Genomic DNA, 15,228 nt, shown 5'->3' with positions numbered 1-15,228 from the left:
ATGTCTTAGGTTATTGGTTCTGTGTCATTATTTTATGTTAAATCTTCTGTAAAGCGCTTTGTTACAGCTGAAGCTGTTGTGAAAGCGCTTTCTCTGGGTACTGCGGTTTTCTCCCACATTCCAAAAGTATGCACCTGTATGCTAATTGGACACTCTAAATTGTCCCTGGGTGTGATTTTAAGTGTGAATGGTTGTTCGTCTATGTGTGCCCTGCGATTGGCTGGCGCCCAGTTCAAGGTGTCCGCCGCCTACTGCCCAGAGACAGCTGTGGATAGGCTCCAGCATACCCTGCGACCCTCGTGAGGATAAGCGGACTAGAAAATGGATGGATGGATTCTCAGAGAGGCAATTTAACATTTCAAGTTGATTTTTTTCACATTGATTCTGAATCTGCCCTTGTTTTTTTTTCTCTAGCAGATTTTAATAGTTAATAGTTTTAATAATAATAATAATGTAGACATAAAATGTGTAATATAGTCATATTTACGAATTAAGTGTTAGGTTCTGGAACAGGTGGAATTTTTTTTCTGAAATGTCATACAGTAGTTAGAAATTGCAATGTAAGGACAAATCCATATTGAGCAAGCTTTTAGAGGTCAAACTTAAAAGCAACAACAACAACAACAACAAAAAAAAAAGAATGTTCCATGTCTGTTGTTCAGTACACCAGGAGTTTCTTTATTTTTCAGGACATTCCAAATTGTTGTAATGGCTATGCCCAATGTTTGTCGATGGTTCTGGTTGTTTTTTCCTCTCTTCTTTCAGCTTCATAATGGTTTGCTTTTCTCCTATAGACAACTCTCTGGTCTTCATTTTTGCTTCACAGCAAATGCCGTTTTCACAGGTGAAACCCAAAGCCCAAAAGCACTATCTAATTTTAAGCAATAAATCTAAAACGATCACCACCTGAGCAACTAGAAACACCTTTTCAGTCACATATTCCCAAACTTTTGTTCATTTGATAAATGGGTGGCTTCAAACAAAAGGTGCTCTGCCATCAGTTGTTCTGTCTCATATTCACCTTTTGATTGATAAACCCAAATGTCTTTAGTACACAACAAAAATGAAGGAACCATGTCGTTCCGATACTATTGGATGCGACTGTACGTTGCCAAGTTTATTGGGAAAAGTCAACTCAGGTGGCTGCGCAAGTAATCTGTCATTGTAGTCGCCAAGTGGTAGTTCTTAAGTGATGTTCTCCTCTGAGGACCATCAATTATCCCTGCTCTTTTCTTTTCATAGCTAAGGCGAGGCAGAGTTCAGTATACTGTCTGGAGCCAAACCAGTCTCCAGATAAATGAAGACAAACTGCTTTACTGTATTAGGCCAAATTTGACGTGCTGTGGTGATAAAGCGCGTTTGTTTATGTTTCACTTACCTAGTTTAAAGCTGCTTTTTTGAAGCTGCTTTTGTGGAAGATTATGTGGCATTCAACTCATGAGCAAAATTAGCAAATCCATCAGTATGGAACATGCCGATTGCAAAACAACGTGACGTGATAGAGTAAAAAAAACGAGTCCTTTCTACCGTGTTTGTTACCAATTTGCTTTACTGTTTGTTGTATATGTGAATTGCTCCATGTACAGCACTTTGTATGCAGCGATGGCTGTTTGAAAGTGCTCTATAAATACAGTTGAGTTGAGTTGAGTAAATCTGAGCTCAGATTTGGGTTCAGTACCCCAAAAATGCGCTAAATTCAGTTTTCAAAGTCATTAGAAGAAAATAAGATTGACCAGTGTAATCATAAAGGTGATGACGTTCCTCGCGTGACCTGCTCGGTCGGTCACGTGTCATGAGCGCCACCTGGTGCTGATGTGCGCGCATCAGCCCGGCTCATGGGCGCGCGTTCACGTCCAGAATTTCTAGCAACATGGAGGCAGCGCGTTCACGTTCCTTCACATCGTCCTCTCAACCCAAAAATCCCCCTCAAAATTTGGCATAAAATGGGTTAAAAGGAGAGGGAGAAAAAAAACGAGGAGGAAAAAAAAATCTTTTTGCCGGGGGTTCGCCTCCTACAGGACCCAGAAGTGAACAACAGGCGACCCGGAAGGTTTGAAGTCCGCCTGACTGCAAATCGACACGAAAAGAAGACGAGTAGCGATCGTTGCCCAAAGAATCACCGCCTGCGCGCTCACTCTAGCAGGTATGTATGAGGCTTCTCCTTCAAAAAACAAATAAAAAAATAAAATTAAATCTCTCTTCGACGTCGCCGAGCCTTGATCTCGTTGGATTGGCGTCGTCGTTACGCAAGTCGTGCAAGAACTAAGTTGCCACCTCCCCCCCCCAAAAAAAACGAGCCACCCTGCGGCGCCCGTGTGATAAAACGTCTATTTATTTCCCTTCATGGCATTACATTGCATCCAGTGGGGGCTCACGAAGAATGTTGATCCCGCACATCCTCCATGAAAGACGTCGTGTTTGTGGGAGGAAGTGTCATCAGGGCTGTTTTTTTCCCCCCTTGAAGCAGCCGGGATATTTAAAGCTGCAAAATGCGAGTCAACAAGGCGAAAGAGAAAAAATAGCCGCCCGACGTGCACGAGGACAAATGTTCGCCTGGGCCCACTCACAATCGTGGACGGCGCCCGCTGCTTATAAAAATAAAAGCGAGGAAGGGGCTGCCATTTTTGTTTCTCTTTTGTCTCATTTTGGCCCAAAAGCAAAGCAGACGAGACGGCAGGCTGCAACTAGGCAGCATCACGATGCAACGTTGCGGCTTGATTAGATGGCGCTCTAGATTTTAATTTCATGATGATTATTATTCATATTGATATCCGTTAAAGATTACTGCCTCTCTCCAAATCGCCTCGCAATAGTAACAATTATTGTGTATTCCTGCATTGATGATGATGATGATGGTTATACAACAGGAACCCAAAACCAAGCAGATTTTATTTCTCCATACCATGTTTTTTTAATTTTGATTTTTTTCCAGTTTTGTTTTAGACCTTTTTCTTTATAATGTTTGTTACATTTATATTATTTAGCTTTAAAAATAACGTTGTGGTTTTGTTTGCCCTTTTCTCTATTTTATTGTTTTATTTGAATGCAAATATATTCCCTCTGCATTTATTGATTGTATTACGTCATGTTATTACTTTATTTATGTTTATATTTAATTTTAAATCATTTGCAACTATCTATCTAAATATAAGATAAGAAAACCTTTATTAGTCTCGCAATGGAGAAATTCCAGATTCACAGCAGCAAAGTTATGAAAGGAAGAAGTAGAACAACAAAATATAGGAGCTGCTGGAAAGGCAGCCACTCGCGCGGCGCCATTTTTGAAGTCAAAATAACAAAAATAACACAACACATAGGACACAGACAGTCGTGCAATCTTCACCACTTTTCTGAAATATATGTCTGTACAATTTGAGACAGTTTGTATTACAATTTGCGTGTTAAAATTCACATTTCGGACCTTGTTAAACACACAGAATAGAAAAACATAGAATCACAGATGTCTAAGTTTTTCCAATAATTGAACCACAGAGACTGTCCCAAAAATGCTGGACTGGACTGGACGCATTCACGTTAATGTACTTATGTAATCAACGGGCGGGTGCTACTTGCACCACACCAGCTAACTTACAACAAGCTTCAGCTGGCTATTAGTGCGGCTAAACACATGCAGAGTTGCACCCAACTCAGTTATCAACACCTGTATCGTTCTCACGGGGGGATGACGAGTAGTCGTTAACAGAAGACCGAGAAGCCATGGTAATTGCTAAGCTAACACACGATTCACATGTTTTCGCGAAACAGCAGAATTAACTGATTAAATACACTTTTCACAGAGGTCTGGCTGGAACCACATTGAAACGAAACATATTCAATTTTGAACAGCAAAAAAGTCTGGACAGAAAATTACACACATTTAATTAGAGAATATTAAGACAAGAAGAATATTAAGAATATTATACACACAGCTAAACAGGACCAGAAACCAAATATGAATTACAGCGTATGTCAGCCAGATGAGTAGTTTGGAAGATAAAAGTATATCTTAATATACTGAAGTATATTGAATTGATATGACATCACTAATGTTATTTGATTTCACAATAGAGGCCTGAGTTTTTATTCTAACTTTTTATACAAATAAATGTTCTCAAAATTACATGACAGCACGCTCATGTTTTTATTTTTATTTATTTTTTAAACCAATTTAACTTTTCTATAGGATCATATAACCCAGTTAGAAATATTAAGGTTGACCTGAAACTGATCCTCGTGTTTGAACTTGCCCGACTGATAATGTTTTAGACAAGAGAATAGTTTACTTCAATTGACAATGTGAATTTTAAAAAAAAGAAAATTTTGATTACATTGAAAAGGGAAATTAATTTGTGATAATGTCATCTTTTTGCTGTTTGACAAAACCTTTGCTTTAGGTCACTGGGATTAACCTGCCAAAAATGGCTCCTCAAAGTTAGATCGTCTATCCTCAAACTAAATAATTGCTTATCAAACTGCTCCTCAAAAATAAAAAAAAGTTATTTTGAGCCTTGACTATTTTTGTATTATTTTACTTAGGTCTACGTTTTGTTTTTGCTTTATGTAATTTTATTATCATTTTAGTTTTACCTTATCATTTTTAAAATATATTTTTCATGTTCCTATTTTATTTTTTGTTCTATTTTTTTAATTACTTTCTATAAATTCTTTTAAATTTGTTTTTTTTATTTTAGTGTAATCCCATATTATTTTTGTTTAGGAATAAAGGGATAGGTGATTTTTTAAAATTATTATTATGTCAGGAATCTTTGTAACTTTGAGTTAATTTGCAACTTTTCATTCTTTTTTTTTATTGTTTGTTCTTTCCATTCTTGTGAGGGTTCCGTTTGGTTAGTCCATCTTTCTCCCCTTTGTTAGGTTAGTCAAAGACAATTAATAATACAAGGGGTCACCAACGTGGTGCCCACGGCACCCAAGAGAGGAAACTGGACAAAAATTGGCTAACTTTCCACCCGTTTTGGGGGAGATGTTAGAACGCAAAAAATTGTTGGGAGCGTTATTATTTTTAACTAATATCGGCCAATTAAATATTTTAGAACCTAATTATAATTTGACCCTACTTTACTCTTCTTACAGTGTTTTTTTTTAAACTTTTCTATGGGTCCCCTTGACTTCAACCTCTGCGTTTTCTGGCAAAAAACAAACAAACAAGCTATTTCCTGATTCATAGATACCAAAATGACATTAGGCTGACAGGACTTTCATATTTGTTTTATTGTTTTAACCCGTATTTGTACATAAACTGAAAGTCGATCATAGTTTGAGTCTCACAATGTGGTCCAAAGGCTCCCTCTAGTGGTACATAGAATAATCACTGCTTTAGTACGGCACAGTTATATTTTCTATACTCAACTCAACTGTATTTATAGAGCACTTTCAGACAGCCATCGCTGCATACAATATTTTGCTTTTAAATTCCACACATTCACATTTCATATTTAAGAAATGTTTATTATTGAGCAATTACTTAGATGCAATATCCATCTAGCTTTTCTGTGCGATACATTTTAACTGAATCATTATTAAAGTACCAGGAGCTCCTTCTAGTGTCGCTGCCTTGGCCATGGGCACTATAGTAAAGTGATGCAGACACCTAGAAAGAAGAATCGTGTTTCTTCCACTTCCAATGTAAGTAATTCAGGATGTAATATTTCCCATTTAGCATAGTGTATAAAGCAGTGGTTCTTAATCTGGGTTCGGTCGAACCCTAGGGGTTAGGTGAATCAGTCTCAGGGGTTCGACGGAGCCTCTGCCATGGAGGTGAAGACATACCTGACTCAAGATGTCAATTAGTTATGACACGCCCGCTTGGCCATCACTGGTTGCATACCGGTAATCACATGACATTGCTTGTCCTATCAGTGCTGCGGGAAATTTATTTCGCTCAGTAGTCACTGTGTGACAGTCGTGATAGTACGTCATACAATTTAAAAAACTAAGGCCATGTAATTTTATTTCCCTTCTTTCTGTTTTTAATACATGTGTTTTTTAATGGCTTGAATTTGTAAAAAAAAAAAAAAAATCTATTTTGAGTATCTTTAGATTATTAGTCTACTTGTGTTGCTCCACCGTTTGTGTTCAACTGTCTGCTGCTTCTAAAACAGCTAGTATCACTGCTCGCCATTTTATATGGTTTGTTAGCATTAAGATAAGCAGAATTTCCCCAGGAAAAGCTATGTTGTTTAAAATACAAATCGTGTAGTCCTCTTAGTTTTTTTTGTTTAGTTTGACATTAAACCTAAACGGCCAGTGGTGTTAAACAACTGGAAGCTTCTTTTTTCATGAATTAATCACTAATTGCCAAAGTAGTGCTCATTGTTGAAGTGAGTTGAATTTAGTTCACTGTCACAGTGCTTGTACTTCAAATTTCCACTTGCAAACTAAAGCAAAAAAAAAAAAACCCCAGCCTATTTATGGCTGAGTTGAGTCACTCTTATTGTAAGGCACCACCATGGGAATAAAACTTCTTTCTTGTTTTGTATGAACATTTAAGTGTAATACTGTTGGTCATGTTGTTGGCACTTGGAGAGCTAAGATTTATTTTTAAGTGGTACTTGGTGTAAAAAATCGGAGAACCACTGGTCTATGACTTTACTACACTAAAAACTTAAAACATCCATCCATTTCCGAACCGCTTGATCCTCACTAGGGTCGCGGGGGGTGCTGGAGCCTATCCCAGCCGTCTTCGGGCAGTAGGCGGGGGACACCCTGAATCAGTTGCCAGCCAATCGCAGGGCACACAGAGACGAACAACCATCCACGCCCACACTCACACCTAGGGACAATTCAGAGCGTCCAATCAACCTGCCATGCACGTTTTTTTTGGAAAGTGGGAGGAAACCGGAGCACCCGGAGAAAACCCACGCAGGCCCGGGGAGAACATGCACACTCCACACAGGGAGGCCGGAGCTGGAATCGAACCCGGTACCTCTGCACTGTGAAGCCGACGTGCTAACCACTGGACTACCGGGCCGCCAACTTAAAACATGTAAGCCATAAATGTAAAAGAATCCAATGAAAAACAGAAATTGGTGTGCTAAGTGAGCTGGTCCTTTTGTGCCGTATGTTGACGTATTCTTATACTGCTGTGTAAACTAGTTCTAGTCCTTTCGTAGCCAATCATAATGCAGGGACCATTATAACCCAAGGTCCCCTGTACCTCTTGCCCCTGCACTATGCTTAGATGTAATACGACTATTTGATTCCATGGTAGGCTGAGGTTGTCTTGACATCTGGTCCAGATGTGCAGAACCTAATTTTTGCATGCACAAAAAAACCCTTTTTTTTCCTTCCATATTTTTTTTTTTTTTAAGTCTTTTGGAAACATTTCTCATTGCATACTTTGGCACTCTTGGACCATTCCTGCGCGTGTTTGCTTTAGCTGAGGCATAACACTGGGCTGCGTACGCCAGCCAAGAACAACAAACAAAAAAAAAACATTGGTCCTATACCCCACCCCCCACCCCCTGTATGAAATATTTGTCTAATGATGGCGGGCGCAGTGGATCGCTTTCACCTCCTTCAGGCTCCTCTAACTTGCGGGAATTGCACGACACTTTAAAAATGCTCCACCGACGCTGTGCATTGCTTTTCATATTCCACTGAAACGCTTTTGAAGTACGCTATGTACTGTATGTACAGACTGGGTAACTTCGGGTCAGCCCTTACTATTTGCAGAAGCATAGGATATACAGTGAACGTACTCAGTTTCTCATCATCCAAAATTTTGCAGTCATGACAACTGAGATTAGGTTTTGGTGTAATGGATTTTAAAATAGAGGGAGGTGGGGAAATTATAAATCACCAATACTAATACTGTCAAGGATGATACGGCTTTAGTCCAATGTAACCGTTGATCCGCTCAACGGAAGTTGAAAAATTGGAGTTACGAAACCATGATACTTTTCTTATTTCATTTGGGTTTTAGTTTTTCCTTTAATATTATTTTGTATAATTGAATCAATGTTTTTATTTTCCTTTTTATTTTACCTTGGTTGGATAGGACTATTAGTTTTTGTTTTTACATCATGGTGAGCGCTTCCATTGTTACTTGAATGGAGAAAAGTTCATCATATGGAGTTACAGTATGATGAAGAGTATTGTCTTTTCTAGCAAGCCAAATTTGAGCACCATGCCTTTCAGACCAGGCTAAAAAGTGTTGTTTGGATGATTGAAATCTAAGATTAGGATTACACGTGGTGCAATATGATGTTGCCCCCCCCCCCACCACCACCATGAAATATGGTGCTATCCTTGCCAGAAACAGAAAATAAATTCCTCTCAAAAAAGTGGGAAAAAAGCATTTTTTGTTTGTTTCTATGCTATTTAACAGGATTTATGGTTCACACCCATACAGGGGGGTGGGGGGGACTACCATTTATTTTTTATTGAGGGGGTTGTAGGGGGGGTCCAGCTGCAAAGCTTGACCATGTGTAGCTGACTAATAATAATAATATAATAATAGATTTTATTTATAAGCGCCCATGAATCCAATGAAATTAAGTTTAGGTTTTGCCAACACAGCTGTCACTGTTGTTCTATTTTCTCTTGTCATCATTTAAGATAAGATTTGAAGACCCGAAAATGGCTGCTTCAAATCCAAATGTTCAACTTTTGATTTCCCTTTGCCTCACAACGAAAAATGGTACAGTCCTGTGATCTTAGTCCTCCACGTGGGATTTGCATGATTGCAATAGCCTTGTTGTGCATATGCTTCATTCTTGTCAAAATACCACTAATCACCAATGCTTTTTTTAAAGGCCACAAAATATGCATTATTAATACATAGAAAGCTATGGCTAAGCTGTTATTTGTTTCACTCACCTTTTTTGACTGCTGCGTTCCCTCGTCAGTTGTTGGACATAATGTCTGTGATGCCTGTGTTTACGCTGATAACGCTTTGACACTGAGGCCCCCCCCCCCCCCTTCCACAAACAAGAGCGCCACTCTCGTGATTGCATATCTAACAGGCATGGATGCCTCTTCTTACAAATGGTCTCTTCTCCTTGTCCGTGCAAGAAGCTAACTGAAGATCAAGGTTCTTCTCGCTCTTGTAAACATTTGGTTATGCCACATTGCTGATGGGTGACCCAAAATTACACAAGTATGGTGTAGTTGCAGATGAATGCTGCTGAATCTCAGATGGGTGATGTTAAATTGCAGGTCGGTGAAGGTCAATTGTAAATGGTGACCCAACATTGCAGATGGGTGATGTTAAATTGTAGCTGGGTGAGGCTTAAATTGGAATAGAGTGACATTAAAATGTCAGACGGGTGATGCAAAATTGCAAGTGGGTTGTGCTAAATTGCAGATGGGCGATTTTAAAGTCTCAGACAGGAAGTTGGCCATTTCGTCCTTTTGAACGGGCTCGTATGACCTTTGCAGAAGGTGCGTGGGCCCATTCAACCTTTATTACCATAGAAAAATGAATGGATGCTCAGTTAAAAAAAAAAATTGAGTCCATTCCCAGAGCAGTCCCTTCGAACAACTATCCATTTTGAACTTGTGTGTTGCACCCCCCCCCCCCCCCACCCCCTTCTCATTGTATTCCAGAATGGCTGAACCTCGTTTTAACAGTCCCTATTTTTGGCCCCCGCCACCCGCCATGGCTGTCACTCAGGTGAGTGTTTCAAGTCTGCTCGCCTTTTAAATTTTCCAGAGGAAAAATACGTCATGAGGTGTTTTTTCATACATCAGTGCATAGAAATCTTGGTTTATTCATGTAGTGTTACCTGGCAACGTGATCACAGAATTCAGTCGGGAGTCGTACAAAAAAAAAAAAGGCTTTGTATTCTATTCAAACGGGACTATTTTTAGGGATAGCAACCAAGACAAAATCCAAAAAGAAAAGAGACTTTTTGTACAATATCCTATTAAGTCTTCTCCATTGATGGAATGAAGGAACAGCTGATGGCGGAGAAGATTCGAGCGTCTCATCCGGCCCCTGTTACGCTGCCTTCCCAGCAGCCCTTGCTGTCCCCGGACGGCGGCCAGCATGTGACGTCCAAAGCCCAGCAGCCGGACGTCGTCCTACATGCCAGCCCCGCCCGGCCCACCTCCAGCTCACTCACGGGTACCTTTGTCACCATTAAGTATCCGCCTTTTCACCATGACGTCACACGTCACTGTACTTCCACGTGGCACTTGCTTTCGCCGTTGGATCGACTTTGCATGTAACTTTTATGTCAAATACATTTTCATGGAATCATTATTTCAAGTTTTATTTTCCTGTGTTTATGCACAAGGAGTAATGCTCAAATTGTGCGTGATATGACAGTGGCTCACAATAATACAAGATGTAGTTTTTAGAGGTGCAAGAGTTATTTGATTACCGTATTTTCCGCACTAAAAGACGCACTGGATTATGAGCGCACCTTCAATGAATGGGCTATTAAAAAAAATATATATATATATATATATATATATATATATATATATATATATATATATATATTGGACGCACTGGATTATAAGGCGCAATCTACAATGTATCCACTAGATAGAGCTATGCTCCTTCTTTTTGACTCGAGAGGCGTTCATGACCGCCTCCGAAAAACGTAAATTAACATTACTTCAATGAAACAACAAAAATTGACAAAAATGCATCAAAACAGAAAAACAAGCAAGGAAATCACAAAATAAATTCTATAGCCCCCCCCCTTGGCATTTCCTTAAGCGTAGCTCCAACAGAACGATCAGATGTCAGTAACATGTAGGGGACTGGACTGCCTCAGAAGTGTTTATTTATTTCTTTGTTGTGTATTCACAAACGAGGAAATCACAAAATAATTTCTGTAGGGGGGCTATAGAATTTATTTTGTGATTTCCTCGCTTGATTTTCTGTTTTGATGCATTATTTTCCATTTTCGTAGTTTCATCAAAGGAATGGTTAATTTAAGTTTTTCCAAGGCGGTCATGAACGCCTCTCGAGTTGAACGAAGAAGAGAAGGCACGGAGACGGACAAAGACGTACCCGTATTTGTTGAGAGGGTGAAAACCATTAATAAAGTGTGCGTTTTAAAAAAAACACCACCACAGCGCTCCTTTTTTCGGAGATGCAACAAAACTTATTCAATAAAGCAGCGACACAGTTCACTGAACCAACAGCAAGTTATAACATTGTAAGCATGTCTCCAGCAAGGAGCCATTTTGGGGTCGACATATTACTGTAATGACCATACACAAGGCGCACCGGATATTAAGGCGCGCTGTGAGCTTTTAAGAAAATAGCAGACTTTTCGGTGCGCCTTATAGTGTGGAAAATACGGCATTTGAGGAAAAAAAATCGATCATCACATTATTCGTAATTATCGCCACAATTTCAGCCTCTCAACAGTAAATATTCGCAAATATCTGGATTCTTCAATGAGAGAAGACTGATGAGTCAAAGTGAGATCTGCTTTTGCATTGGAAACAAAGCAATAACTGAGTCATGATCAATTTGTTATTTCTGTGCATTTTTTGTAACCATCAATTGTCAGCCTGTGCACCACAAATGCTGATGACGTGTCTTCAAGGTCGGATTCTCGGCGACGTTAACTTGAACCTGGAGGATAAAGCGGCCATCAAAGCCAGGGGATTGTGGGAGGACTGGCGTCAGCTCATCGAGCACCCCGCTCGGGCAAACCACCTCTCAGGTGACGGCACAGCAATAAAGTAAAACTACTCACGCTTTGAAGATGTGGAGTGGTCAAATATATGCAACACGGTACATCCGATTTCCCAGTTTCCTTGAACACAGCATTGTCATCAGGTCCTCTCGTCCTTCAGGCGTTTCGCTGGCATCCAGAACGGGAAACCTCAACAACTCTGAGGTCATCTCCCCATCCACGCCACCCTCTGGCGCCTCCACACCCCACCTGCTCTCCAGCTTCGCCAACCCCCACGGGATGGAGCCCGGAAGAACCAACGGAGGTCTCATGGGTCTACTCGGAGTATCCAAGCCCCCGAAGGAAGGACGTCGGAAAATCAAAGCAGAGAACGGCTCCTCGCTTTTGGTAGTGCCGTACCCTATCCTGGCGTCCAGCAACGACCAGTCAGCCATTAGCATCACTGCCAAAGAGAAAACATACAGGTATGGTATTTAGCCATAGAGAGGAGCAGCTCCTGATCCAAAGCAAACCACATCATATGTTTTCAGACAAGACAAAACTACACAGAACAGCACATATTTTTATTTTGTCGTTTTATTTGTATTTTGCCTTTTCTTTTCTGAAAGATTGTATTTCGTCCCAATGCAAGCGGTCTGGAAGGGATCAGCTCATGATCCAAAGCATACCACATCATGAGTGAAAACATTCCACATCATGCATTATCTATCTGTATAGCTAGCTAGCTAGATGCGTAGCATAACACATCCCATGTTATGTGTTCGTCAGTCCGTTAGTCAGTTTACCATGAGCCAAAGTAATACCGCAACATGCTATCTATGTAATGTATCTTCCATTGCCCAAACAAAGCTCGCCACATCATGTTACCGCGACATGATTCATTCATGCTACACGTGTTATCTACCTGCATCCAAAGCATACCACATCTTGTCCATTTATGGACCGTGATCTAAAGCATACCGCATCGCCCGTTGCGTCTGTATCCCGTCCACAGGTGTAAAGTGTGCCCGCTGACCTTCTTCTCCAAGTCGGACATGCAGATCCACTCGAAGACTCACACGGAGGCCAAGGCGTACAAGTGCCCTCACTGTACCAAGACGTTTGCCAACGCCCCATACCTGGCGCAGCACCTGCGCATCCACCTGGGCCTCAAGCCGTACCGATGCGCCTACTGCGAGAAGTGCTTTCGACAGCTTTCGCACCTGCAGCAACACACCAGGTCGGATGCTCCCACCTTTCTTCTTTTCGCCGCAATAGATCTCCGTGAATGAAATAGTGCTTCAGTGGCATTCATGTGTAAAAGACCACAAAAAAAAAACGGGATTTTGGCATGGTTTGTTGTTACCACTACATTTTGAATTTTCACCCAGAATCCACACGGGGGATCGTCCATATAAATGCTTCCAACCCGGATGTGAGAAGGCCTTCACTCAGCTGTCTAATCTGCAGGTAAACTGCCACTACAACATCAAATAAATAATCAAATATATCAAATACTGTATATAGTTAGCACGTTGGCCTCCCAGTACAGAGGTGCAGGGTTTGATTCTGGCTGCGACCTCCCTGTGTGGAGTTTGCATGTTCTCCCTGTGCCTGCGTGGGTTTTCTTCGGGTACTCTGGTTTCCTCCCACATTCTAAAAACATTGATGGAAGATTAATGGAACACTCGAAATTCTCCCGAGGTGTGAGCGTGAATGGTTGTTTGTCTATTTGTCCTGCTGGCAACCAGTTCAGGGTGTCCCCTGCCTCCTGCCCAAAGACAGCTGAGATAGGCTCCAGCATGCCCTCGAGCGGAAAAGTGGAGCAGAAATTTGATGGATAGATGGAAATATTGTGTTTTTGTGACATATTGTTTGCAGTCACACCAGAGGCACCACAACAAAGACAAGGCGTTCAAGTGTAACAACTGTTTCCGGGCGTACTCTGACGCAGCATCGCTCCAGATGCACCTTTCCGCCCACGCCATCAAGACGGCTCGGGCCTTCTGCTGCAGCACGTGCGACAGAGCGTACACGTCGGTGAGTGAAAAGCCACGACGACCATCATGCTTCAATTTTGTTTTGTTTTGTTTTTTTGATTTTCTAAAAATCATGGCGGCACAGTGGGCGGTGGGCGACTGGTTAACACATCACAGTGCAGAGGTGCAGGGTTCAATTCCGTGTGGAGTTTGCACGCTCTCGCTGTTCCTGCGTGACTTTTTTCCGGGTACTCCGGTTTCCTCCCACATTCCAAAAGCACGCATGGCAGATTAATGGAACACTGTAAATTGTCCCGAGGTGTGAGTGTGAGCGCAGACGGTTGTTCGTCTATGCCCTGTGATTGGCTGGCAACCATCTCGGGGTATACCCCGCCTACTGTCCGAAGACAGCTGGGCTAGGCTCCAGCACGCAAATAACATTACGAAGTGCTCACTGCCACATACTGTAAGCCCCAGAAATTCGCTTTGACCTTTTTTAACCTGATTTCGCTCACCATCCAAAGCATACCACATCATCTGCACATCTTCTACTGCAGGAGACCTACCTCATGAAGCACATCTGCAAGCACGCGGCGGCACAGCATGCGGGGCCTCGCAGGAGTGACGCCCCCCACCTCCACCAACGGACGGATGCCTCGGACCTGAGCGCCGCCACCATTTTGTCCCGACATCACCTCTCTCTCTCCGTTTAGTATACGACGATGACCATACGACTGATGGACTCGGGTACGACCAAAAACAAGAAAACAAAGTGCCAGAGTGTACTAATACTTTATGAGGAGGTACAATACTACTTTCCTCTGTATTCATTATAAATATATATATATTCGCATCTGGATTATGTCTAATGAGCACTTTGAGGCCTGGAAAGGACAGACCTATAACATTTATTGTGATGTCACAGATTGTTCTTTTTTATACGCTCCCTAACTTTTTTAATGCTCGTTAAGGTATCTTCTATATATCGTACGCGTCCTACATTTATGTAAATATTATGTGACGAGTTTTTGTATTGTCGATATTTATTCTTTTTGGCCACATTCCCTCTTGAGGTCACTTACGTTTTGATAAGGAAAGAAAAAGGGGGTCCAACTCAAAGGAAGACTTATTTGGTACACCCGTACAATTTAATATGATCCAATACAAGAGTTATATTCCCATAATTTGCCTTTGCAAAGATGATAATGATTTCAGTTTAACAATCTGTTTATTATTGTGGTAGCCTCTTACGTCCTAACACAAAATCAGCATAGGATTGACTGTCAACATGTTTTTAAAAAATAAAACAATAATCCGAACTTTCGCGAGTGGCGAATTATTTATTTTTATCCATGTCACAGCAACATTCCTTTGTCAACTGTCAGGGGGTTAATAATTTTACTTTATTTTTAAATCAAATAAAATTGGCAGAATACTTTATATATATATACTGTATAGGAGTACGTCATTTTTTTAAGGATTAAAAAAAAGGTGGAATAAAGCTAAAATAAAGTAAAGCAATTTAATGTTCTTTATTGTTAAAAAAAAGCAAAACTAAAATGAGTAGATGTACTGTATTCTAGTTGTACTAATTGTAGTCACAACTCCTTTTTTATGCTTGCATGACAATTTCGACGCTGCCT

General features: G+C 40.9%; 1 protein-coding gene across 4 annotated transcripts; it reads left to right on the top strand.

Moving 5' to 3' along the window:
• Positions 1–1,860: 1,860 nt before the first annotated feature.
• znf362a (zinc finger protein 362a) lies at positions 1,861–14,908 on the top strand. Of its 4 annotated transcripts, none has more exons than XM_086118228.1 (9): positions 1,861–2,143; positions 9,571–9,637; positions 9,925–10,090; positions 11,535–11,654; positions 11,788–12,091; positions 12,622–12,846; positions 12,998–13,076; positions 13,488–13,646; positions 14,143–14,908. In XM_086118228.1, the coding sequence occupies exons 2-9, from the start codon at positions 9,572–9,574 to the stop codon at positions 14,296–14,298; spliced, it is 1,275 nt and encodes a 424-aa protein (XP_085974354.1). In that variant the 5' UTR covers positions 1,861–2,143; position 9,571; the 3' UTR covers positions 14,299–14,908. The 4 variants fall into 4 exon arrangements, with proteins under 4 accessions (XP_085974354.1, XP_085974352.1, XP_085974355.1 ...); XM_086118226.1 differs by having other exon boundaries at positions 1,862–2,143; positions 9,919–10,090; XM_086118229.1 differs by lacking the exon at positions 1,861–2,143 and adding an exon at positions 6,665–7,006.
• The last annotated feature ends 320 nt before the right edge of the window (positions 14,909–15,228 follow it).

Source organism: Hippocampus guttulatus, chromosome 8, assembly GCF_054856545.1.
Source record: "Hippocampus guttulatus isolate MCC_2025c chromosome 8, RoL_Hgut_1.0, whole genome shotgun sequence".
NCBI lineage: Eukaryota > Metazoa > Chordata > Actinopteri > Syngnathiformes > Syngnathidae > Hippocampus > Hippocampus guttulatus.
The sequence above is the reverse complement of the archived record's forward strand: the minus strand, read 5'-3'. Positions and strand labels throughout refer to the sequence as shown.

What these genes read in the sequence shown, in the direction of transcription:
- znf362a (XM_086118226.1), top strand. Translation starts at nt 9,572, where the DNA reads ATGGCTGAACCTCGTTTTAACAGTCCCTATTTTTGGCCCCCGCCACCC. An exon ending in TCGGGCAAACCACCTCTCAG is followed by an intron (nt 11,655 to 11,787) that starts GTGACGGCACAG and finishes CTCGTCCTTCAG; the next exon opens with GCGTTTCGCTGGCATCCAGA. An exon ending in CTCAGCTGTCTAATCTGCAG is followed by an intron (nt 13,077 to 13,487) that starts GTAAACTGCCAC and finishes TATTGTTTGCAG; the next exon opens with TCACACCAGAGGCACCACAA.